Source organism: Humulus lupulus, chromosome 2 (assembly GCF_963169125.1).
Source record: "Humulus lupulus chromosome 2, drHumLupu1.1, whole genome shotgun sequence".
Taxonomy (NCBI): domain Eukaryota; kingdom Viridiplantae; phylum Streptophyta; class Magnoliopsida; order Rosales; family Cannabaceae; genus Humulus; species Humulus lupulus.
The window spans coordinates 13,152,534-13,178,458 of NC_084794.1; the positions used below are offsets into that span (position 1 = coordinate 13,152,534).

Sequence of the window (25,925 nt, forward strand, 5' to 3'; positions counted from 1 at the left end):
GGGGATTGATCAATTGATTGAAATGTATAGATCGAGTGATACGTCCTTATCTAAGTCATTTTTATAGAGATGACAGAATAAGACTGGATATTTTTTCTCAAAATTTTTATAATGTATTTTGCTTATAAATTTATAAAATATATATTGAAAAAGAATAATTTAAGCATCAAATTAACGCTAGAATGAAGTATATATGATATAATTTGTTTTCGTTAAAAAATGATAATAATTTAAATCAACCCAATTTCTTATATAACAAAATTTTACATCATTAATTAAATTCTATCGTGGTCATTTAAAATTTCATAAGAAATAAGGAGGCGGGTGTCTAGATATTTACATCTTTATTAGTAAAATATATATATTTAAGGACGTAAAAAAGTTATTTAATTTGAAAAGAAAAAAAAAACCTTTAATTATTGATATTCCAACTCTTTGATCGATCTAAAAACAGCTCAAATATAATAACGAGTCTAATGCGATATTCTCCTTTAATACTAGATGAAAACACTTTGAATATTCCTATTCTTATAATTTAAGCTGGAAGAAAAGAAAATAGAAGGGAAAACAAAATACGAAAAATTTAAGTTTACAGCAAGCATAAAAGCCACCTAATACACAAACATATATAATATTACAAATGCCACACATAAAGAAACAAGACTTTGGCATAGATTCTAACCATGGTAGAATATTTCCCACATGTTGGATTGTTGCTACTGATCAGGGTCTTCGAACTTGGAGGCCCATGTAGTCAGATATGAGCAGTCTCTCCTACCTATGCAGTAACCATGTACGGGTCATAACCTTTAAACTTCAAATAATATTAAAATAAATAACTAATGGCATGCAAGACTTACTAGTTAATTCTAAAACCTGTAGATTTTTGTTGATTTGTTCTGAGACTCAGGCCCCTTATTTGCATTAGGATTAGGTACGACAGTAAAGGGAATGGTAGAGTGGACAGGCGTCAAGTTTTCTGGATCAACATTTTGGTTCGGTTTCAGAATGTGCTTTGCTCCAGCACTTAGTTTCGTAGGACCTGGTCTTCCTGAACCATCCACATTCGAAGATTCATTGCTGGATATTTTGATTCCACTGTTACGAAATTCACTTAAATAATACTTGTTTGAATGAAGGTATTCTTCCCCCATATCAGATTGCCTTTCATTGTTTGAATTCTCTGTGCATCTCGCCATAGCACTCAAATTTGCTTGCTTTTCTGAGTTCGGAATTCCTGTGGACTTCAATAGATCAACCGATATGGTATCAAGTCTCTTGTTCGTTTTTTTGCAAGGATAAAGGTCTTTGACGCCCAAAGCTTTTGATTTAAGTCTTTCTTTGACCTTCAATCTATTTCTATAGCCTGCATCAATGACAGATGTTGGTTTTAACCCGGGGATGACTGGAACAATTGGTGAGAGAGCGATAGTGCCTGCTGAATCAAGTGAGCTCCTCATTTGCAAATGTGAAGTGCTTCCTGAATTGCAAGAAAAAGGAGCAGCTTCTCCTGAATGGTATACAGACGGGGTGTTGAGAAAACTTGTTCTGGATGAAATGTGCTGATGCTGTTTGCTTATTGCACTTGGAATCAATTGAGAAGAAATCATTGATGTTTTTCCATGTTGCCTTGTATGTAACATCCAAGAGGGCAGGTTCTTGGAGTTCTGGAACCATGAGGATTGGACGTCTACCCTAGAATCTGGATTTAAGAAAGGTAACTCAAATCCAGGTTTTGTAAAATGGGGTAAGTTCTTCTGGTGAGTGAGCTCAGTTGGTCTCCAATCCATATACTGCCAAGAATTCTGTGGAGTAGATACCACCGGAAGTTGAGAACCAAGTCGTGATTCAGTTCCTGAAATGAAGAAGTCCTGGAAATTGGGTTCCCGATTGAATACTGAAGATGAATGAGGTAAACGGGAGAAAGGGAGTGAATTAGCACTAGCACTTCTGTCGGTAGCAAGGCTACCGCTTGGAATTAAGGAATTAGTTTCCCAGTCAAGGAAAGGAAAAAGAAAACTAGACTCTGGAGCTTTCATCGGTAAATTGTTTTGAGTAGACTTCCCACTGTGTATTTCTAGAGACTGCCCCACATTTTCTTTACACTTCTGTGGAATCCACTCCTTAAAATTTCTTTTCAATGAAGAACAATCCAGGCCAGCAACTGGTGGACAGTGCTCTACTATAATTTCTTTATCGGTCCACACATTTCCTTCTTCCTTTCCTAGCATTTCTGTGCTACTTTTACCAATTGCAACATCTTTCCCCATTAAACGCATTGTTGGTTGGCTGGTATTCTGTGGCATCTTACCTGAACCTTCCTTTGGATGAATCATTTCATTTATTTTTTGGTTGTGCATGTGGTCATATTGTCTGCTTCCAACAAAAGAAGTACTCATCAGCTTAAGATCTGCATCAAGTGGTTGAAAAGAATGATTACTTACTCTCCCAAAATCAAGCTGGTGAACATCTGCTCTACCAGTACTTTCCCAATAAGCAACACCTAACCTAGCTGGCACTTGTAAGCCAGTGTTCTCTTTTACAAAATTCTGGGCAAGGAACAGATTTACCCGATCATTTGGAAAATCTCTCTCTGCAGAATGCTTGTTAGTCACACTCAAGTAATCCCCAGTAATTCTTGGCTGGGTAAGATTATGTGATGCATAAAAGCTACTTGAAGACCCAGCAAAATTGGTCTCCCTCAGCTGATTATACAAACCTTTACCCCTTGAATTGGACTGGATTAACTCACCTTGTGAATTGAGAGGCAAGCCGAAGAAATTCTCCTCCATGGTCCTTTCTCTTGAGGCCACTGCTCTATGATTCCACTCTGGAAAAGAACATAACCCACCAATTAAGTCCATTGGACGCCTATTACACAATTTTTGGTAGCACAATGTATGACCAAGGATGTTTTCCTCAGCAGGTTGTGACTGGAACTGAAGCCTATGGTTTGCATTTTCATTGGCAGTGAAACTAGAGGATGGTTCTGAAAATGGTCTCGTGTCTGCCATAGGCATAATCTCAGCAACTTTGTGACTAGGATCTGGAACATGATCAATCAATCTTCCATTAGAATTAAATATTCTAGAAACATTACCAGTTGCTTGAGTGCTTCCATGAGATCCTTCCAGTGTTGAAAGGAGTCTAGGCATGCCAGTAAATCCATGTTTAAGATTTTTGTTTTGGTAGCCTTGATCAACCATATGCAAATTATTACCATAAATTGCACGTTGACTTGAAGGTAAAGTACTTTTCTCAGGAAAAAGCTTCCCTTTGTCATGAATAGTTACGGGTAGCATTGGAGAACATGGAATATCTGCATGAGGGATATCAGTCAACTGTTTCCTTCCTAATACAGTTTGAACCTCACTTCCAAAATCAGTGCCAAAAGTGATATCTGCTTCACTTCCCTTTATCTCCACAGCTACTGTTTTATTGGGAGATGACTGAACATCTTCTGATGAAGCAGCAAGGGCGTCTGAAAGTAAGTTTCTATCATTTTCCTCAGAGGAACAAACCTCTTTACTTTTTGGTCCAAGTATGTCATCTTTGTCCAAAAATCGAACATGCCTTTCTGATAGCAGAATACCACAAGGATTGGCTTCACTACCACATTGAAAATCTTCATGATCAGTAGATTTCTGCTCACAAGTGGTATGATTCTTAAGAATACTGCGAATGGGGAAGGCAGGTTCCTGGTTCCACGCAATCAATTTGGGAGGATCAATACCATTTTGCTTCTCTTCTGTAGATAAGCATTTAGGACTTGTTTTATTTCCACTGACAGAATCAGAATTTGAGATATCTGTCGGAAACTTCCTCTTCAGCCTTTTTGCAATCACATGATTTTGTAGTTTGAATTTTTGAGCACTTCCCTGGTACAGGCAAGAAACTCATAATTAATGATATATCTTATGCATTAAGCAACTAAGTACTAATTATTTCATGCCTAGAAAAAATAGAAACAATCTATAAGATGATTGATTATGAGATGCATCTGTCGATGGGTGAGTAAAGATTCAAAAAGAAGTTGTAATAACTGCAAAAGGCTAGTTTTTTTTTTCTTCTCTCATCCTACAATAATAATAATAATAAAAATAAATAATAAAAATAAAAAAATAATAATAATAAATGTCAAACTAAATATATATAAAGCTCCATAAAGTCAGCTCAAGGGAGATCTGATGATTCTAAGACTACAAGCTGATTGCAACGGCTTTCAAATGTCACATGGAATAGAAACACCAGATGATAAGGATCCCCTCTTGATGTTGATTTAAACTCTTACACCTTGATTAACGCTGGATTTTTATATTCAAATAATTAGACAAAAGCTAAATAGTGCGATAACTGCTGCTTTTTATCTATCTTTTTTTTTTTCAGTAGAACTTTATTTATTCATCTGTCAAATATATCATCGAAATTTTTATTCACGTGTAATTGTTTTTTGTTTTTTTTTTTGTTTTATCATTTATTTTTTCATTTGCAAGTTACATACATCAAAGATTTCACTAAGAAAAAATATTAATGAGAAATAATATAATTGAAAACTATAATTATAAACTAATCAATCAAAAATAAATTTAAAAAACAATGAGCAAGTCAATTTGAGTAAGAAATTTCAGGAAAAAATAAATAAAAACACTAACATCCCAAGGTACGTAGGAGTCTTTGGACTCTACAAAGAAAATTATGGAAGGGTTAATACCACGATCACGATGGCATAAAGAACATAATATGGAACCAAAAAATAAAGCTTAAAAAAGATTCAGTTACAGTTGGTGCCTTGTTAGGTTTATACCATCATAATCCTCGAGCCATGAGACCACTTAACAAAAACATGACCACACAATATGTTAAAATGAATTCCTCGATGCTGATAAAATATCCCCACATATTTCTGAATATTACTATTTTAGCCTTAGTTACAATATTGTCTATGCAGCAAATTACATTACCCTATAGGTCATAATATATTCTCTAAGAGAGACTATTAAAAAAGATAATGCAATAAGAATTTCAAGATATATGTTTGCATGTAGGCTCCAGCATCTTCTCATTATTTGTCAAAAACTAGAAATAATGAGAAACGTAATAATTAATGGGTGAATGGGGCATAAATTAGAACAAAATATTTCAGCTTTAGTTTATATTCAATAAAAGAGAGAGAAGTGAGAGGATTACTATTTATCCTAACCATGTCTGATTAATGCCTTTACGAATCTCTAAACCCTCACAGTGTATCCTTAAATAATTTATTAAATACTTTCTCTCTTATCATCAAATCATATAACAAAGAATTACATCTTGCTATACCCTCAGAAAGACGCAAAGAAAAATATCCCCTCAGATATTATAATAAAACAAACATAAATACGAAGAGTGCATCAATTAATGTAGACAGCATCTAATCATCCACATTCATTACAAGCTGCAAAGTTTTTTTCTGTTATATACGTACAAACAATATTCTTGCATACGAGTCAAAGCCAAATGGTTGCTATATATAGAACAACAATAAGATTAACAATAGCACTAAATATTGGGACCAAACGGATTTATAAATCAATATTACTACATTACGTACTTAATTAAAAGAATTAAGTTTAGCATCTCGATAAATAAGTAAACATGCTCTATCTCACTCTATAACACGCACACATACGTTTGACAATGAATTTTCACTAGATTAGCAAAATAAGGTGAAAAGAAACTCCAAATAACGCAAAATCTTTCATATGATAATGACTTTAGTTGTCTGGATATGTTGATCATTCTATATTTCATGTACAGAAAATAAAATAAAATAAAAAAAATATCTTATAACATGAAGTCCCCATGATACCTACCCATGTACGTCATATTAGTCCTTTCAAATGGTGAACTTCTAAAGAAGTAGATCCCACAAGTCTCACAAAAAAATGCAGCCTACGACCTACTTCTTAGCGATCTTTCATCAACATTTCCATCTTATTACATACGATCTAATACTAGCCATCAGATCAAAAAAATAGAGCGACCCAAATGCCTAAATGATTATCTTCCACAAAGTATATTAACTCGAACAGTAGAAAAAGACAGCATCATTAGCCTGGGATGCATTTCCTAAACCAAGGACAAAAACCTCTCCCACGTTATAAAAGCCCTTTCTGCCTAACCCGTACAGTACAGCTGGAGCACCACACCCACAAACCCCCTCCATAACCTGCTGAAATCCTCTTCAATCCCAGAAATGAAAAAAAACCCATATATAATCTCTTAGCTGTTTCCCCTTATGCCGAAACACCATTGCCGCCTTGTTCACAACAAAAGAATATAAATACAATCTCAAACCCACTATTGCCTGATCTCGTCTCAAAACCATTACCCATATATCACGGTCTATAATCTATACCACTCACCTTTTCAGTACACCCAACTAATCAACCATACAAAGATTACAAAAGTACAGTTCTATGTTAAGGAACCATTCATATAATGTTCAAAGATATATAACCAATCACTAAAAAATGAAACATTTCAAACTAATGAACACAAGAGAAGAACCAATATTTTATGATATAAATCACATACCTTAGTTGCAGTGGAATTAGAAAAATCAACATTCTTCCTTTTCTTCAACACCTTCTTAAATTTCTTCTTTTCCTTGAGCTTCTTCAAAACACGCACGCTTGCGATACTATCCTTTTCCATTAATATACTTTTCTTCTTCTTCTTCTTCTTATCCTTACAGATCTTCTTTAGAGCATTCTTCTTCTTGGCCTTCATTATTGGACCACTGCTGCTGCTGCTACTACTACTTTTACTCACACTTGAGATAACTTGGGAATCATCAGCAAGTACTTCTTCTCTTTTTTCATCTTCAACCTCACCTCCCTTCTCGCTCATCTCACTACTCTCAATCGTCTCAATCTGAGGCGCCACAGCGAAAATCTCGGTAATCGACCTCTTTTTGGGCGGCTTCGATTTGGGTTTCAACGCTTTGCAATTGTTCCTCGCGATCTGTCGACGCGCCTCCTTCAGCGGCTGAGGAGTATGACCGGAAAGACACTCATCGATATGGGCGTTCACAGCGTTGACCGTGGCAGACGTGAAAACTCGGCAAACGGGACAGACCATCTCCAATTTCTCGTCTGCTGCCGAGGATTTCTCTTCCTCAAGGCGGCGCGTGGATCGAAGACGGCGAAGCTCGTGGGACCACCACTTGAACTTGGCGACGGTGATTGGCGGAAGCAACGCCTCCACCTCTTCCGAACTCTTCATCGTCACTGCCTTCTCCGAGAACGGCCAGCATTTCGCCACGTCGACGCTCCTCATCTTCGCCGTGTACTCTCTAAATATCAAAAATTTCAAATTCAAAAAATTGCAATAGAAAAAGATAAAGAAATAATAAACTATACAAGCAAAAAAGAAAGAGATAGAGAGAGAGAAAGAGAAAGAGAAAGAATTTGAAGCTTACCGAATCGAGAAGCCATCAAAAGCGACGGCCATGGTTGATTCTAGGAAAACAAAGATGAGCTGAATAGAAACTAAGCTACAATTAAGAGGCGCAGTAATTGCGAAATTAGGTCGACCGTTGAGAAAGAAAACCGTAGCGAGACTCCATAATCAGACGCGGTTGGAAGAAAGAGCAAGGGTAGAGGTCGAATTAAGAAAAGGAAGCGAGAGAGAGAGAGAGAGAAGGGGGCGGTTCTTGAGTTCTTGTCGATTCAATCTTCATCCATGGCTGAAATTGAGCTGAGATAGAGAGAGAGAGAGAAAAGAAGAAAAGGGAGGCGAGAAGAGAAGAGAAGAGGGGAGAAGTAAAAGCTTTTCTTTAATAAATTAATGATGGTAATAATAAAATATTAATTTAATTTCCCGCTCTGGTAGGAGAGAAGGAAAGAAAGAGAGAGAAACAGTTTCTTTCTCTCTCTATAATTTTTACATATAAGCAGCAGCAGCAGCACTTTGGTGCTTTCCCTAATTTATGATTGACAGCGACGTATGAGAGCCCAACCCAAAAGTGACCTCACCACTATTAATTAATTAATTAACCCAAAATCAAATTACTTATCCTATTAATTATTCCAAAATTCCCGACTAATTACTTTCAACAATTATTTTGAAAATAACAACACGAGTAGAGTACTACACCACCATAAATAAAACAACTCTCGTTTTATTATGTAAGTGTTCTTTTGATTACTTTTTTTTAAAATTTGATATACGTACTTACTGCTATGTAAATACGTACTTATACATCATATTATGATGCACTTATTGAGTTAGTTTGTGAGTACAAATTTTAGTACAAAAGCATGTGTTTCTATCATTATAATAGTATACACTAAACAACCAAGTTGGTACTACATATCTATAATAAATGTATATGTATATGTATATGTATGCATATATGTGCGTGCGTGGAACTTTTAGTCGTTTCACACATGGCCAATCCCAGTAGTCATTGTTGAAAAATTAAATAAGTCATTATCTTCGTGTATGCATGCATGTAATAATAAACTTATTTTTTCGACAAATGGAAATATTTTAAATATTTATTTATTTAATACAATATATATTTATAGGCTCGATAGGTTACGTAGTTATTTACTATCACGGAAGTCTATTCCATTGCATATATATATATAATTTTGAAATGAGTATATGATTGGTTAAATGTTTAAATTACAAAAAGTAAAATCACTAACTACATGATGATCTAATACAACTAGTGTTTATGACCTAATAATTTATGAAGAAAGCCGGTCAGTTTGGTTAGTTTCAATTACATATGTAGGAGTTGGAATAGCAATCAGTTTATGTGATAGCTTAGGTATATATGGACCACGAAAAATTAACTATATATATAAAATTATTCAACTCTCACAATTATATATTACTTCACTACACTGCCCCTCTTAAATTTACTTCTTTTTGAGTTTATATATTAGGGTATATATATATATATATATATATATATATACATGGACCACACACATATATAATATCTTAAAGTTTTTGTTCACTAATGCTTTGTCATATTGTGATCAAAACATCGTTGTTTTTTAAAAATATCAATAAATATCGTTATATTTATGGAACAAAATTTTGACGATGAAATATTGTTGTATCTAAAACTAGTAATAAATAATTAGGAAGAAATATATTCCTAAATTATACTTGTATATTTTAATTTGAATATTATTCCTTCTATATCTATATGGAGAATATCATCCAAAAGAATATGTTCGGCCAATTAATAATGGTTCAAATATATAACTAGCATATAATAAGCATGGAAATTTTTATGTTAATTAGAAAGAGTTTGATACGTAGAAGGTATAAACTTAACAATATATTCATTAAAATAGAAAAAAAAAATTCGCAAATTGTAATTTGATGGAACTTTCCATTATTTCCATTGAGATTCCCTGAGATTTTCTCTACGTAAAATATTAAAAAGAAATTTCCATAAATTTTAATTCGTCATTTCCTAGGTATTTACTATTTTTCTGCAAAAACGTGTTTTACACCTCAGATACATCTGTATGAGTCTTGGAAAAACGAAATTTACACGAAATTTACACATGATATTTACACTAAAACTTTAAAATCAGTCAACATTACTTTTACTTTTAATTAAAGTAATTATAATATTAGTAATTAAGCCAATAAAAAAATTATTATATATTTTACCACATAAAAATACATTAGACTTTTTTTATTTTATCTCCCCAATATTTCTGTTAAATTTTGAGCATATATGTAATGAGTATATATGCTAAGGTTTTGAGATAAAAAATTAAAAATTAAAAAGAAGAAGAAAAATAATGAATAATGGTCAATATTATAACCAAATAAAAATATAAAATTATATATGATGATGAGATGTCCATAAAGTAGGAATGATTCATATTAATCTACATGTAATGAAAAAATTAATAATAAGTACATGACTAATTTGTATACGAATCAATATTCAAATGTATACCATATATATATATAACGGAGTCCAATCATCAATGTTTTTATGTATATCAAAATATATATATATATATATATACTAGATAATAATAACATGGAATGCATATTTACTTAGTTTATAAATATAAGCTTACGTGTGTATGTGTTTTTTTATAATTTGTAAATTATATATATTTGAGAGTAATTGATTAAAAATGTCTATTTTTTTTAGTTATTTTGTAATTTGACCTAGTTTTGTAATGTCATGATTTCTCATAAAATTCATAAACATAAATATTGTTATTTTATTTAAGAATATCAGATTAAGCAAATGGATCCCATGTCTTTACAAAAAAAAAATAGTAGTATTTAACAGAATAAAATGAGCAACATTATAAATAAAAAAAAAAACTTTAAAGGAAACGCTTTTGGAAAATAAAATCATAGGCCCGTTGATCATTTCTCGATTATATGGTCCCCATGAATACATCACTAAGCTCTTAGGTTTCACTCGCCACCAGCTTTTCTATCCTCAATTGTCTGCACGACAATATCATAAGGACTGAGCTTCTAAGCCTAGTTAGAAAAATACAAACAAACAAACATATAATCATATAGTCATAACAAACATACCATAATTTCATCCAAGTGTTCATAACAACACTAATTTCCTAATCAAACAAGATCACAATATATTCTAAGTCATAACAGAGATCATAATCATAAGTCATATCTAAGCAATCTTTTTAATTTCCACCACTCAAACTAAACTATAAACTATAATAACTAACATATAGTCATATCTAAGGAGAAAAATAATAACATTGGTTATTACAATCTTCCCTCCTTAAAGAAATTTTGTCCTCGGAATTTTACTCATCAAATACCTCGGGATATCGTTCTCTCATATCTTCCTCCAATTCCCATGTTGTCTCTCTTTCAGTGATATTGCTCCACAAGATTTTAACTATAGGGATACTCTTGGACCTTAACTCCTTAGTTCCCCAATCTAGAACGCGTACTGGTCGTTCTTCATAACTGAAATCTTGCTTTAACTCTAGAGCCTTGGAATCAAGCACATGGGATGGATCTGATACATACCTTCTCAACATAGATATATGGAAAATATTATGTGTTTCAGCTAATGATGGCGGTAGCGCCAACTGATATGCTATTTGCCCTACTTTGTCCAATATCTCAAAAAGAGCTATAAACCTTGGACTTAACTATCCTTTCTTTCTAAAATGCGTAATCCCCTTCATTTGAGATACTTTGAGAAAAACTTGATCGCCTACTGAAAACTCAACATTTCGCCTCTTAGCGTCTGCATCGCTCTTCTGGCGACTTTGAGCAGCAATCATTCGTTATCTTATCTTTTCTATGCTTGTGTTGCTTCTCTTACAATCTCGGGTCCTAAGTATCATCTTTCACCAACCTCGTCCCAATGAAGCGGTGATTGGTACTTCCACCCATATAGCATCTCATAAGGCGACATGTTTATCGCTGCCTGATAACTGTTGTTGTAAGAGAATTCTATTAATGGAAGATACTTGCTCCATGATCCTGAGAAATCTAAAGCGCACGCCCTCAGCATATCTTCTAATATTTGTATGGTACGTTCTAGTTGACCATCGGTTTGAGGTTGAAATATCGTACTTAGTTTTAACTTAGTGCCCATTGCACTTTGTAGACTTTCTTAGAACTTTGAGGTAAAAACTGATCCTCTATCAGAGACTATCATCTTTGGAACTCCATGTTGTCTCACTATCTCTGCCATGTAAAGCTCTGCATATTGTTCTGTGTTGAAAATCGTTCTTACTGGTAAGAAATGAGCAGATTTTGTAAGTCTGTCTATAATTAGCCACACAGAGTCATGTTGCTTGGTGGTTCTTGGTAACCCCGCCACGAAGTCTATTGCTATATCTTCCAATTTCCATTCGGAAATCTCTAACGGTTGCAATGTTCCGGCAGGTCTCTGATGTTCGACCTTAACTTGTTGACACGCAAGGCATTTTGCTACAAATTATGTTGTCTTTCTTCATCCCCGGCAACCAGTACATTTTCTTGACATCGTTGTACATCTTGGTCGATTCTGGGTGAAGTGAATATGGAGTAGTGTGTGCTTCTTTCATAATACTATCTCTTAATTCACCTTTTTATAGCACACACACTCGGTTTCTATATAGTAGCATGCCTTATTTTGTGAAGGAAAATCAGCATTCTCCGAGCTTTGTAGTGCTTCCCTCTTCTTAAGAAGAAACTCATTTTTTATTTCTCCTTTATTTCCTCCATTAGTGGTAAACATGAAGCCACCCTCTCATTACCAGTCACCCTCATGAAGTCCAGGATGGTGGTAATCATGCTCATCTACTGCTCTGCTTTGGCAGGATCTGCTCTGCCTTGAAAAACTGGAGGTTGCTGCTATCTGAACCTTTCATAGAGAGGCTCCCATTTATTACCCACCTCAGGCAACTGCTAAGCTACTGGCACCGATACAGGAGGTGCCTCAGATACACTGGCTACTGCAGGAACCTGTTATTGTCTCAGGAGGTGGAGTTCTTCTCCTTGTTTCAACACTGCAGCCTGCATATCGTTGAATAATTGCTGCCAGTTTGCAGGAGCTGGCTATGGAATCTGTCCCTGGTCATTCTCTTCACCCTAATTATTATTATTCTGGCCTTGATCACTCTGGCCAGCTGACGTATCTGTCTGTCGTGGATTCATTCTTATCAACTTATACCTTGCTGAAGCAATAGTCAATATGGCCAGTCAGGTAGTGATAACTAAACCTCTTGCCGCCTTATGGTCCATGAACAAGCAGATAATTATCATATTCCACAGTCATACAATTATACAAATAGATACATGATTATAGCATTTAGCACTTAGCATGTATCACATAATGTTTACCCAAAAACGGCTGCTAATGACGTGGCAAGGATTTCTCACACGTGGCAGACTCAGTATAAGGCGTTGTTGTTTGATTATCGACCAGCTTCAGATCGCTTCGTCAAGCTTAACTATTAGATACGACCAGGCTGGTCGTATGATTTGGTTTATTTCCTTCTAAGATTGTAATTCTATAATAATTACGTTGATTATTTCCTCTTTATTACCTTGATATGTGGTTATTAAGGAAAGTTAAGGCCCATTGGCCCATGGAACCCTCTTTGAGCCTATAAATATGCATGAAATAGCTCAAGGAGAGGACTTTTTTTTTTATCTTTGAATCTTTTTCCTGAATATTGAGAGAGAGAGAGAGAGCCTATAGTGCGATTATCCATCCTCTTATTGTAAATCTCCCAAGGTCTGTGAAACTCAAGAACCCTAGTTCTTTGATCACGGCATTGGAATTCAATATTAATAATAGCACTGAGTGGAGGTAGGTCATTACCATTCATTGGGGCCGAACCACTATAAACCATCTGTGTCATTCCTTTTCCATTAGATTCCACTCTCAATCATTATCTCATTTCTTGTCTTATTTCTGACACCATGTCGTTGGCCAAATCGAGGGTCAACATTCTAGTGCTTTCATTGAGAGCTTGATAAAAAACTGTAAGAAAATCTAATGGCGAAGACATCCAAGAAGGCTGGACTGGCGCTGCATCATCCCAACCTCCTCCCCCAAATATGGCTGAGAATGAAGCACATTTAGAGTATGAAGAAGAGGGGTTAGATTCGGAAACGCTGAGGGCAACACTGGGGGTGTTGCAAGATGAGTTGGCCAATCTGAGGGCCTATCAAGAAAATGCAGTGGAGACAATGGCGCTGCAGCAAAGAGAAATTGAACGCCAGTGCTAGGAGCTGAGTGAGCGGCAAACGGACATGGACTGTCTGCAGAGGGATGCCACAGCCGCTCTCGAAGCAGCCATTCAATTAGCTCGAGGACAGGCTGCACCAGCCTCTCAACCTGAGCAGCCGCCGAGTGTGCCACCTCAGCGGGCTTCCAATCCCAGTCCCCCGCTCCAGCCAGCAAGCCCTCAAAGGCCGGAGCAGCCACCTGTGGCTCAAGATGATGTCCCAACTAGGGATCCTGAGCAGCAGCCTCCATCTCAGGCTGGTCGAGGCAATCCCCAGTGCCAAAGGCAGAATAGGGCCGGGCAGCCGCCCCGCAGCCTTAGACACCCAGGGGACGAAGAGTTGAACCCACCAAGCAGGGGACAGCGTCCTTTTGCCAACAGAAGGAACATCGAGTCAAGCTCTGCAGTCAGGGGCCCCCTACAGGATAACAAAGCATGGGGACCCAACGACCAGCGCAGGCCTCCCCCTGACGCTCGGGAAATTCCAGCCCGAGGAGGAAATAGCGTGAACAGCCGGTCACACCATAGTTAGCCACATTTTAGAGATGGCCATGACTATAATGCAGCTAATTCTGGCAGGAGGAATGCTGGTCGGAGGAATGAGGAACGAGGTGGAGGAAGAAGCCCCCCACCTAGAGAAAATAGGCTAGCTAGCCATAACGCTGGGGGGCAACCCAGGCAGCAGAACATCTTTAACCGTCTAGGAGTTTGCGAGCAGAGACGCAGGGATGACGATTTAAGGGACGTGCACAACGACCGTCGGGAAAGGCATGATGAGTACGCTCCCCTGGCTCAGGTCGACCCAGCGATCCCAGAAGCGGTTCAGGCTCAGATTGATGCTCTGAACTAGGCAGTATAACAACTTGTCGGGGGTCGAACGTCCCACATAGAGTGCGATTGGAGGAGAGGCACTCCGTTTGTACAAAGAATTGTTGTGGCAGAAACCCCCAGCAAATTCAAAATGCTTGTACTGCCAAACTTTTATGGGTACAGAGACCCAATATCTTATGTCAACAAATTTGAGATACAAATGGACATTCAAAAGGTGTCAGACGATGCCCGTTGCCGGATCTTCTCCGCAACGCTGTCTAATATTGCCCATGAATGGTTCTTTAAGTTCCCTCTTGCTAGCATAGTATCCTGGGAGAAGTTCGTGAAGGAACTTTACAGAAAATTCTATGCAGGTCGCGTACACCCCACCGAGGCCAACCAGCTGGTCGAGATACGCCAAAAGGAGGGAGAGCCCTTAAAGGAATATGTCCAGCACTTTATGCGAGCAGCGGCTGGAGCCAAGACAGTGGGTGATGAAGGAAAGATGATGGCCCTAACTGCTGGGGTTAGGCACCATTCACCCTCTAAAGTAGCGTGAGAAAGAATGGGGTAAGAAGTACCCAAGAGTTCTTAGATCGAGCTGATCGATATATCAAGCTCGAGGACGCGATTACCAATCAAGGGAAATCACCAACAAAGGACAAGGGGCCAAAGGAAGAACCCGCCAAGGCCGTCAACGGGTCAGAGAAGCCCAATGGCAACGGCAAGGGCAACGGGAATGGCAATTGTAGGAATGGTGGAAAATGGGCGAACAATGAACCCTCAGCTTCTGAGAATAAACGCCCCAAAGGCAATCGATACGAGCCAAGATTCACCAACTACATGGCACTTGTCGAAAGTCAAGCGGAAGTCTACCAGGCAACCATCTCTAACGTACCTTACAAACGACCCGCGCCTATAAGGAAGGATATCTCTAAGAGAGATACGACAAAATTCTATCGTTTTCACAATGACTACGGGCACGACACTAACGAATGTAACCAGTTGAAAGATGAAATAGAGTTCCTGATTAGGCAGGGACATATAAGAAGGTATGTGCGGGCCGCATGAGGGTCTCAACGAGAGGCTCAAGGTGGCAATGAGCAGGCGCCTGTACGCCAACACTCGCCACCTTTACAACCAGCTCCTATGGCAGACACTTTACTCACCATCTGCGGTGGCCCACGCCTTGCAGGAGATAGTGCGAAGGCGTGGGAACAATACGCTCGAAACTTACGCCACTACCAGGACATCGAGATGATGAGTGTGGAGGATCGAACATCAAAGAAGGCTCTAATAGAGGAGGAATTGATAACCTTCTCTGAAGACGATGCCCAGCATGTACTATTGCCACACTCTGATCAACTGGTCGTGGACGTGCAAATTGCCAACATGATGGTGAAGAGGGTGTTGGTTGACAAAGGAAGTTCGGTCAATATCCTATACAAGTCTTCACTGGAGATAATGAAGTTGTCCGTCAAGGACTTGGAGGCATGCAACCAAACCATATATGGTTTTTCCGGCGAAAGGCTCTCCCCAACTGGGTCGATCAGGCTCCCAGATACAGCAGGTACTGCACCTGCTAACAGAACATTACTCACTACTTTCATAGTAGTTGATTGTCCTTCATCATATAATGTTGTAATTGGGAGGCTAATTCTGGTCGACCTATGAGCCGTCACTTCAATATGGCACCTTGCCATGAAATTCCTGACAGACGCAAGGGTAGGATGCGTGCTGGGAAATCAGCGAGAAGCAAGGGAGTGCTACAACGCCTCGATAACTAAAGCAAAGAAAGGTATATCGAGGGAGGCTCCTGGAAAAGAATTGCAAATTGCAGTTGATTTACAAGCCCAATCAGGTGATAATGTCACCAAATAGGGCGTTGCCCAAAGAAAGGATAGATACTTAGATCCTCGCTTTGGGGATTTTGAGGAAGAGATAGGACCCATCAAGGACCTTGAAGAGGTCCAACTCGATGAAGAAAATCTGACCAGGGTTGTGAAAGTCGGTAAAAACTTAGAGACAACAACAAAACAAGGGCTGGTGGAATTTTTGAAGAAAAACCAGGAGGTCTTTGCCTGGTCGCTAAAGACATGGTCGGATTAGACCCTGTAGTCATTAGCCATGTCCTTAATATAGACAATAATTTCTACCAGTGCAACAAAAAAGGAGGCTGCTCGACAAAGACAGATCAAAAGCTCTAAAGGAAGAAGTCGAGAAGCTCAAGAAGAATGGATTCATCAGGGTGGCGTTTTATCCATCATGGGTCTCTAATCCCATGTTATTTCCCAAGCCTAATGGAAAATGGCGAACATGCGTGGATTTCATAGACCTTAATAAAGCCTACCCTAAATATTGTTTCCCACTCCCCAAGATAGACCAACTGGTCGAGGCCACCGCAGGGCACGAGATTCTCTCATTCATGGATGCATACTACAGGTATAATCAGATTAGTATGCATCCTCCTGATGAGGATCACACTAGCTTTTGGACTGACACAGGGCTTTACTATTACAAGGTAATGCCCTTCGGTTTGAAAAACGCTGGTGCGACTTACCAACAACTAGTCAACCACATGTTTAAGGAGCTGATTGGGACAAACATGGAGGTATACGTCGACAGCATGCTGGTTAAATCGAAGAAGGATGAAGGACATGTAGGGGATTTGCGAGAATGCTTCAACATCTTAAACAAATATCAGATGAAGCTGAATCCCCTCAAGTGCTCCTTCGGAGTAGGATCAGTGAAGTTTTTGGGATTTATAGTGAACTCGTGAGGAATTGAGGCTAATCCCGAAAAGATCAAAGCCCTGATCGATATGAAATCGCCAGCAAAGATTAACGATGCTCAAAGCTTGACCAGAAGAATTGTTGCTCTGAGTATATTCATTTCCAAATCAACGAGTAAATGTGTCCCATTATTTAATCTACTCAGAGGCAACATAAAGTTCAAATGGACAGAAGAGTGCGAACAGGCTTTTCAAGCATTGAAAACGCACATGTCATAACCACCTGTCCTATCAAAGCCATTTGATAGTGAAACTTTGTTTATCTACTTGGCGATCACAGAATACACTACTAGTGATGTCTTAGTAAGAGAAGAAGAAGGTGTGCAGAAGGTTGTTTTATTATGTAATCAAGATGCTAATTGGAGCGGAGCTGCGATATCCACCTATTGAAAAGTTAGCCTACTACCTAATTTTAGCCTCTAGGAAGCTGCGACCTTACTTTCAGGCTCACCCAGTTACGGTTTTGACCGACCAGGCTCTACGGCAAGTTTTGCAAAATCCAGAAGCCACAGGCAGATTATTGAAATGGGAGGTCGAACTTGGGCAGTTTGATATCTCTTCATGGTTGTGGGCATTCTGTTCCTCCAGTGCAGCAACTTCCTTGCGGCTTATCTCCAGCTCATCTTGAAGCTTGTGGGCTTTCGGGTAATTATTGAGCGAGACATCCTTGTACTGCTCCTTGGATGCTGTGATCTTGGCAATACTCGCATCCTTCCTCTTCAGCTCTTCTTCAAGAGAAACGATTTTGGCCTCAGTCACCTGCAGCACCTCGAGGTGCTTTGCCTCTGCCTCCTTGAGGGCCTCAGTATGCTTCGCCTCGGCCCCCTTAAGGGCATCAAAATGCTTCACCTCAACTGCCTTCAGCTGCTCAGCATGAGTAGCCTCAGACGTCTTGAGTTGCTCGGTGTATTGAGCCTCAGCAGCACTAAGTCGATCGCTAAGTCTCTTTTCGAATTGGGCACTCAGCGTTTTCGAGCATCGCCAGCCAGTAATCATGGTAAGAACTCCTTGCGAGCAGAAAGGGGTAAAGTTGGTAGTAGGATTAAATTGGTAAGAACATCCATAAAGTACAATAAAGAAAGCTACTTACAGCAACCACTTCGTTCAGTGCACGATTAAAGACTTGATCAATCGCCATTGAGCCGGTCTCCTGAATCGCCTCCCAACCGCGGCAGTGCTTTGTTATTCTTGACAACCTATCTTTGGCTAAGTTGAGCACCACGCCCGTGAGGTCGTCCCTCGAAACTTCTACTCAGCAGCCAGCCGATTGCTGGACGGTGGAAGTTGGAGGCGTAGGGTCGGCTGGAGCTAGAGGAGGAGTCTGTCCGACCAGAGACGGGCGATGTGGGTTTATTGGAGTTGAAGGAGTTGCCTTCCTAGCAAGATCTGGTGGAGGAGTTGTCTCCTTTGTTGGAGTAGGCGCTGGATGGTCGTTTGTTTGAGGTTTCTTCACAGAAGGATTGCTGCAGCCCTCCCCAGGCTGGCGCTTGTGGGAATTTTTCTTGCTCGCCCATTTGGCGTACATGTCAAAAGCGCGTTCAGCAGGCACGTCTGCAAAGAAGAAACAAGCGAACAGTCAGGCAATATAATAAAAGGAACTTGCTAAATCTAGGAAACAAGGACTGAGAAATTCAAAGCATAATACCCGAGCAATAATTACTGGTCACTACACTATTTACTGTACTAGTGCTACAACTACTCTCACTCTCTGGCCTGAAGAAGTCAGAATTTAAAGCAGGTGGGTATTTGAAGTTGACATCCCCATCGAAAAGATGACAGGGAATAGGCAGACTATCTAAAAGCAAAAAATCAGTAACGTTCTCGTCCGACGACTCAAGAGTAGGCTCTGAGGCCTTCTTCTTGCCCTTCCCTGGAGGGGCTGGTGCAGTGGCAGGTCGTGGGGAGCTTATTGGTTCATTGATGGTCACCCCTTTCGCCCTCCTCGGTGGAGGTTGTGACACATCTTGTTGCTGCTCGGGGACTTCAGTGCTGGTGGCACTCCCCGCAGTAGATTCCCTCACATCCTAGTGAGGTACCAGAAGGCCGACCAGCCTCAGATTATCCTCTGTGACCAGCTGATTGACGCTTTTCTCTATATCAGTCATGCAGGCCAGGAGGGCTGATCGAACTTCCATGTCTATAGTGGGGGTTGGTCGCAGCCATGGGACTGGAAAGCACTAAACCTTTAAGGGAGAAGCAGGAAGAATCAAAGGAGAATATTAAACAACCAGGGGTGCAAGGTTATTACCTCCTTGTGTGAAGGCCAGGTTGTTCGCGACCATGTCATTAGTTAGAAAGTACTCCAGTTGGTACTTCCCCACGTTGGATATGAAAGTGGTGTCAGTCAAGAAATTACGGGTCATTTCTTGGTGGCAGAAATGGAAGAACCCCATGTTTTCTTGGTTGGGGTTGGATTTTAGGTTGAACAGATAGTTGACCTCATGTGGCGTAGGGACCGGCCACTTCTTATGACTATAAAGGAAATAGAGTGCAAAGAGCATTTTATATCCATTTGAGGTTATTTGAAAAGGAGCGACCCCAAAATAATTGGCCAATCCTTAGAAAATAGGATGGAGAGGTAGGATCGCTCCTGCCTCGATGTGATACCTCGACTAGGCGCTATACACGCCTCCAGGCAGATTTGCCCGTTGGTCTCTAGTGGGTTGGACTAGGGTCACTCATGGAAGCCCATACTTCTTGATATAATTGGAAATCATCCTAACCGTTACTCGACTAGGAGGGGTGACGTACCATTCGACATCTGGTCGAATGATGTTTCTGAGTTGGGCTTGAGCTTGGATTCCTGGCTCAGGAGTACTCTAAGGAAAGTTAGTGGTATCCAGGAGATGGGTCAGAACTTTGCTAGTGATAGTGGAAGGCAGAGAGTTGTCAATGGATTTGATAGAGTTGGTTATGACTGACTTCGACACGACATGATATTGGGTATGGATTGGTTGGCAAAGTATGGGGCAACCATTGATTGCAGAAGGAAGATGGTCACCTTTGAGCCTGAAGGTGAGGATACTTTTGTGCACATACCTATGATTTCTGTATTGAGGGCTAGGGATCTTTTGCATGGAGGTTGTATTGGATTCTTAGCCAGTGTGGTTGATACCACACTACAAGAAAAAACAGTATTCATAACACTTAAAAACTGCTAACCGGGAGTATTGATAACGCTTCTGAAAATGCTAACATAGCCCCTGTTATTAAAAGTCCTGTCTTTTCTATAACTGTATTCAAATGTTATGTTCGATGTTATCTTAAACTATTCAATAACACATTTTTAGTTGCTATAATATTCAAATAATAACATTTAGTTAGAGTAAATGATTATAAATTTAGAATTTAATCTTATACTTTATGCATAACACTTTTCCACTGTTACATTTTATTATTTTGATAGCATTTTTAGTTTGTTATATTATATAAATCATAACGATTTGTTATGCTTATAATATATTTCTAAATCATAACATATTAAAAGTCTAGTAATAAAATTTTGTTACTTTAGTATGGATAATATATTTTAAATTTTATTTTGATAAATATACTTATAAGGTTTTTTTTTAATTAAAAGATTTTTATTATTGTATTTTGATAAAAAAAAAATCAAAATTAATCATAAAATGTAATTCTCAATAGATTGATAAACCACAAATATTACATTAACCAATAACTAATTCAAACCATGAATATGTCAAATTCATGAGATCTTAGTTCTAACTTAAATTTGAAAGCATAACATAATAAATTTTTATACTCTTGAATATTTTTTACTTTAAAAATGAAAAACAGAAACATTACAAGATACACAAAAGTAAATCATGCATGAAACTTGCTCCATCCTTCAATTCATCACCCAACCAAGTACTTGCTACTGAAGTTGTTTGTTGCCATCTGAAGCTCTCTAAATTGAAATCTCCTCAGGTTTCCAAGGCAAACCTCCTCATGATGTTGCTCTGAAATTTTTTAAAGCCTACAACTGTTAATCTCTTCTTCTTCTGTTTCTTTTTTAATGATATTGCTTAAAAAATGAGTTAGGTTTACTAACCGTTGACGTCAAAGATATTTGCTGATTGTGTCTGTACCTCCACCAAAGAAGGAAACCAAACCCAAGAATTAGTAGACAAATGCAGCCCAGGCTTGAAGCAAAAGACAAACAGATGAAAATTAGAGAGATTAAGAAATCATTATCAGTCACAAACATGACCAAAGTATATCAAGTTGTTAGAAAACCTATATAATGAACATATGAAGAACCAAACTAGAAATTCAACGAAGATGAAGAAAAAAATAGGAAGATAGAGGAAAAATATGAATAAAGTGAGAAAGGAGATTTCAGAAAAACAAAACAAAATCAAATAAATTCTAGTTACATACATAACTTTAGTACTCTAAACCCAATATGCTAATTCTTAAATTTGATTAATCTAATATGAAGCTCAAAGCAAGAATTATATGCCCAATATTATCAAACTAACCAAACATAAAATACATGTAACTGAGAACAAATTCAGATACACACATATATTTTTACCTGAAAATATCTATATAAATAGAATGTTTTGCCTCCTCAAAAATCACACATGAAAAAGGGATAAAGAAAACTCGAACATTAGGTGTTCAAAACTATGCAGAAAGCCTTATAAAAATCAGTTAAGCTATAACATAAGACATTATTAAAATAAAAAGCTTTAACGCATTACAGAAAGATACTCATAAACATCAAAACTTCAAATGCACAAAGACCTAGAAATTAAAGTGAACAAAAATATGTAAATCACTTAGTAAAATAAAAGAATAATAAGTTCCTTAAACACAGAAAAATTAAGATCAAAATGGTATACAATACAAGGCAAGTAAGGGGGTCCTTATTGTCAAACAATTTAACTCTGCAATGAAACATATATGAAAAGCAAAAAGCAATGAAACCCAACACTACTTAAGTAAGTAATGTTAGATTAAACAAAAATATGTATAGTATCAACCATAACAAAGCAGCTTTGCAAGATATGAAACATATATGAAATAGTCATGTTCATTAGTGTAAAACTAAACCCAAATTCTCTGCTGAACTAGTCAGTAATGAGGTCAAAATTAGTAAAGAAGGTGAAAATCGCTTAAGGAGTTCAAATGGCTAAATCGCATAAGGAGTTCAAATGGCTAAGAGCTTAAGGAGCTATTCTAATTCTTAACAGTCCTTACATTTTCATGGCCAATATGGCATAGGAGTTCAATATCTTCCCCAATCAATATTATATATTTTCACATGAATAAAAGCTTGATAAAACCATATTATAGAATATGCATAAATAAAATATGTAAAAGGCTCAGCACAGTTTAACTTCCAACATAAAACAATGTCCACTAGGGCAGCGAGGGTGGATGTTTCCAAGAAAAAAAAGAACAAACCTGAAGGTCTCTCTATTCTCTCTGCAGATGGCCTAGGATTTAGAACCAGTTTCCCACTTGGTTGCTACAAAAGGGGGAAAACATTATAAACATGAATAAGAGAGAGTATACAAAATAAACAAAGAACCTGTTTAGAACATGGAAGATAATGATCTGAAAACTGATGTTTACACAGGAGAAGCCAAGTGACCCTAATGTTTTTCGTTTGCTTGGAGAAGTTAAGTATAAACTAAAGGATTATGAGGGAAGCGCTAATGCATATGAAAGTGCTGCAAAGGTGTTTTTTCAGTTTATGCAAGACATTTTACTACTCATGTTTTGCTTAGTCCGCTGATAATTTTCTTGACACCAAGAGTTGGTTTGTCAGCATTTAATACCAGTAATCAATAATAATAGGTTGTTGTATTGCTTATATGATTAATTTCTATTATTTTCATTCTACAACAAAATGTGATATGATTTAATGAATCATGTGGAAAAAAATATCTGACCACCCCCACCCACACATAAGGGATTTGCCTAGGTTGGTTATACCAAAGGCTATTTTGTGGTAATTCCCTATCTAATTAAACTTGAATAACTGTTGGAATAATTTTACTTAAAAATCAGTTTTCTTTTCTTCCATATTACTGTTTACGGTTTACATTTTATCTTCCATTTAGTTTTCAGTTATCTCTAAGCATTATGAAGCAATAAATTACTGTGAGATTCTTGTTTTCCCTGAAGCAATAAATTAACATAATGATCAGAAATTTGAAGGTTCAAGCAAATTTGGATCCAAGAACACAAAATTGATAATGAGAAATACATAAGTATCACCCTAATGTTTGCCCAAACCAATCTAAAAACTTGTTATTTAATATTAACATTTATAAGTTAAAACTCAGCTAAGGACCCTTAAAGAAGTATAAAACTAATTTTAAACTTAGATTAGAGTTAACTCAATAAAACTCTCTGAAGCTTTTATTGGAAAGTGAAATAAAGAAATGTTGTCTTCAATCATTTAGATTGAAAAGTGATTGTATAGAGTAGTGCCTCAAATAGCTTCATGTGTGGATTCTTTTTTGTTAATGGCAAAAAGGCATTAAACATTTGATTGAACCATCAGATACACTAAGTATCTTGTCTTTTCTCTCGGAGGCAGCCAACCAAAAAAGCTTTAACTAAATTACAAAGAGAGAAAAAAAATACAAAGATAGATAGATACATTAGCAATATGACATCACGAAATTAAACAACAATGATATTAAAGCACTATTAATATTAAAGGACATAAATATTATATTCGTGCATGGTTTATACTACTATAGCAAGCCAACGAGTACCAAATTGCATTATTCTTTTGTACCAAATTGCAACTGACAACTTAACAGCCACAATGCCAATCAATATCAGTATGAATGCATCTACAAAATATGCACAGGACTACCAGTGAAATGATCTAGACATGAATTTCAAACTTGATATGGAAAGATAGGATATTGAGAGAACTAGCACTATCACTAAACTAATTCATTCAAATACATTTTAAATTTTAGAAATAGATTAAGGAGCCCAAATTTTACAAATATGTATAAAATTGAAAGTTAACAAAATAAAAGGAATGATCTAACAGAGTTAGTAAAGCAGAACAATACAATTTTCATTTACCAAACAATGTTTATGAATTTCTCATAATTAATTCTAGAGAAAAAGAAACTACTTAAATTATAAATGACTTCCAAGATGAGATGAGATGAAAAGAGACATACTGGCTCATGCAACACATTAGCAGTTTCAGTCCTGGAAGTCCATTCCTCCAAATCAAGCTCTCTAGCTATGCTGCAAGTTATTCAACATATTTTTGTGTGAGGTAGATTCTAACTACTATAAAATGAACCAAAAATATGCTGGCTGAGATCCCTGTGGTCAGAAAGGAGCTCATATTGGAATCAAATTGAATTCTATGGTTTCAAATTTTGCATATTAAAGCTAAAGTACCAAAAGAAAGTTAAGCCCTTGAGTTCAAATTTTGTGTACTCTTTAACTGTACAAGAATATTGTCAGCCAATCAAATCTAAAGTGCCAACTAAAATTCCCCAAAATTTCCCATATCAGATTATCAAATCAATTTCAAAAACCAAATCAAAATATATATTCCTAATTAACAAGCAACAAAACCAGAAAAAAAAAAGCTTCAAACAACTAAGAAAATCAAGAACACCAGATTTACAAATGAAAGAAAACTTATTGTAAAACTTCTAACTATGTCTAAATCCAAAACAAACAATCAGAAATACGTATAACTTATTTGGCCATTTTATTAAAAAGAAAGAAAAAAAATGGGAAAAAGACCAACATAGAGAAGGGAAGAGAGAAATACAAAAACAAAACAGATATGGAAAAATGGACTTTCAGTAAAATAAATCAAAGATCACTTTAACATACATTTTAAATCAAGTTAATGGTACTTTAGCACTTTAGAAAACACAATCAAAACTATGGTTCTTTTAACTTTACTTTAGAAGAAAAACGGTTAAAACAACACTACATCTGTATGAAAAGAAGAAAGACTTAAAAATTTTATATTACCAAAACAAGCTAAACCAGCAGCAGAGGAAGCTAATCCAGCAGCGGTGGGGAAGTTACTAGGTCAGGCAAAGGTCAAGCAAGAAACAAGAATAAACTGAAGCCATATATTATATTAACTCAATGACTAAGAAACAAAATAAAAAACTAAGTTGAGTATGAAAGTCAGGATTTTAGAAATAATTCTAACACAAGCACACACACATATATATATACTGATAATATTCAAAATGTTTTCTTGATATTGAAATCTGAAAAGAAAAAAAAACACAAACTATACCTCTCACAGAGATAAACAGAGGTCTTCTGTTCTTGCTCATAGCCAGCAGGAGAGATAAGCAGAGGGGGAGGGATGGTTTGCTTTTGGTTTGTAAATGGCAACATGAACACAATCAATATTAAAATAAACTGTAAAAAAAAAAACAATCAAAGATCATGATCGAGTGTTACATATATAATGGCAAGAAAAAACTATAAAAATTTGAGAAAATTCGGACCATTAAATGTTTGAGGTTTAGGATTTTAAACTTTAAAATCCATAAATCAACACAAAAAAAAAAAATCAAAATTGACAGGCTCAGTTACCT

General features: G+C 37.1%; 1 protein-coding gene across 2 annotated transcripts; it reads right to left on the reverse strand.

Annotated features, from left to right (window-relative positions):
* Window positions 1–460: 460 nt before the first annotated feature.
* LOC133817315 (uncharacterized) lies at window positions 461–7,827 on the reverse strand. 2 transcript variants are annotated; one of them, XM_062249799.1, is made up of 4 exons: window positions 7,463–7,827; window positions 6,577–7,336; window positions 877–3,878; window positions 461–778 (listed from the first exon to the last, which is right to left on the reverse strand). In XM_062249799.1, exons 1-4 carry the CDS (start codon window positions 7,492–7,494, stop codon window positions 775–777), a joined length of 3,798 nt encoding a protein of 1,265 aa, XP_062105783.1. In that variant the 5' UTR covers window positions 7,495–7,827; the 3' UTR covers window positions 461–774. The 2 variants fall into 2 exon arrangements, with proteins under 2 accessions (XP_062105783.1, XP_062105782.1); XM_062249798.1 differs by having other exon boundaries at window positions 861–3,878; window positions 7,463–7,824.
* Between the last annotated feature and the right edge of the window lie 18,098 nt (window positions 7,828–25,925).